The sequence below is a fragment of the Chlorella variabilis genome (assembly GCF_000147415.1).
Source record: "Chlorella variabilis unplaced genomic scaffold CHLNCscaffold_18, whole genome shotgun sequence".
Taxonomy (NCBI): domain Eukaryota; kingdom Viridiplantae; phylum Chlorophyta; class Trebouxiophyceae; order Chlorellales; family Chlorellaceae; genus Chlorella; species Chlorella variabilis.
The window spans coordinates 1,125,450-1,126,615 of NW_005435070.1; the positions used below are offsets into that span (position 1 = coordinate 1,125,450).

General features: G+C 63.7%; 1 protein-coding gene across 1 annotated transcript in view; it reads left to right on the forward strand.

The window, feature by feature from the left end:
* Window positions 1-593, forward strand: part of CHLNCDRAFT_137221 (hypothetical protein) — a gene marked incomplete at both ends in the record, with an annotated part of 2,235 nt that extends 1,642 nt beyond the window's left edge. Inside the window, 2 exons of the mRNA XM_005845313.1 lie at window positions 132-344; window positions 469-593. Coding sequence (XP_005845375.1) covers window positions 132-344; window positions 469-593 — 338 coding nt within the window. The remainder of the gene's footprint in view (window positions 1-131; window positions 345-468) is intronic.
* Between the last annotated feature and the right edge of the window lie 573 nt (window positions 594-1,166).

A 1,166-nucleotide genomic window follows, 5' to 3' on the forward strand; every position in this document is an offset into this window, starting at 1 on the left:
CGGGGGGGGGGGGGGGCGCATGCTGAGCTGATCAGGTTCAGGTTGGCTGAGCTGCAGGCAGGCATGCGCATGCCCTGCCTCACGTGCTTGCGCTGCCGCTGCCGTTGCTGCTGCTGCCACGTGTCGTGCAGCCTGGGCCCTGCAGCGCCTGGAGTCGCAGGTCCCCTCCGAGCTGCGCCAGGCCGCCGCGGGCCTGCGCACGCTGGTGCTGCCCGTCAACCAGATCTCCACGCTTCCAAACCTGGCCTGGTCGCTGAGCCAGCACCCGCGCGCCCGCTTTGCGGTGGTGGTGTCCAGCCTAGAGGGAGGCATGCCGATGGGGGACTTGGCGGCCATGCTGTCGGGTAGGCTCAGTCAGCAATTGCTTTCTGCCTGATCCAGGCGCTGTTGCCTGTGCTGTCTGAGCGGTGAGGGAGAGGTGTTTGCCGGCCCCAGCCCATCCCGCCCGACACCCACACCTGCTCGCAGGCTACGACGGCTTCAGCTGGCCCGCCAATGCGCTGCTGCTGGCTGGCTTCCCGACCAAGCCGCCCTCCGAGCTGGCGCCGGTCTTCAGGCATGTGGCCACAATAGAGGACCGCTTTGCAGCCTGAGCGGAGGAGTGCCTTTGGCCTGTGGCCCAGCGCTCGCTGCCGTGAGGGAGCAAGTTGTTGGGCAAGCACGAGCTCGCATGAATCTACAAAACTGTGTCAGTCAGCGAGTACACATTTCAAGCTGCCTGCTGCACGATGTGCGGGCTGTGGTTGCAGCTGTGCTGCTTTCATACGATATGGCCCAGGTTTAAACGTGCCCTGCGGTGTGCTGGTGCCGCCCGCCGGTGATGCGGGGTCCTACCACCTGCTTAGCTATCACTATCAGAACCCTCAAGTCGGGTTTCCAGCCTTTCCCAGAAGCCTGGCCTGTTTGCCAGCCCTCAACAGCAGACCGACAGGTCGGTCGAGAAGCCCATGGCGTCGGCGACCAGGGGCGACAGCGGAGGAAGGTTCGCAAATACTTGCATTGTTTGCTGTTATGAGAGCGCCAGATGGCACAGGCCCCACGTGTCCCGCCCAATGGCGTACCGCCCAGGATGGGGTGCCAGCTGGCCGCGTCCCGGGCATCAGAATAATCCTTTATAATCGGCATTGGCTCTTGTTCGCTACCAGTATTGACCCAACCAATCAAGC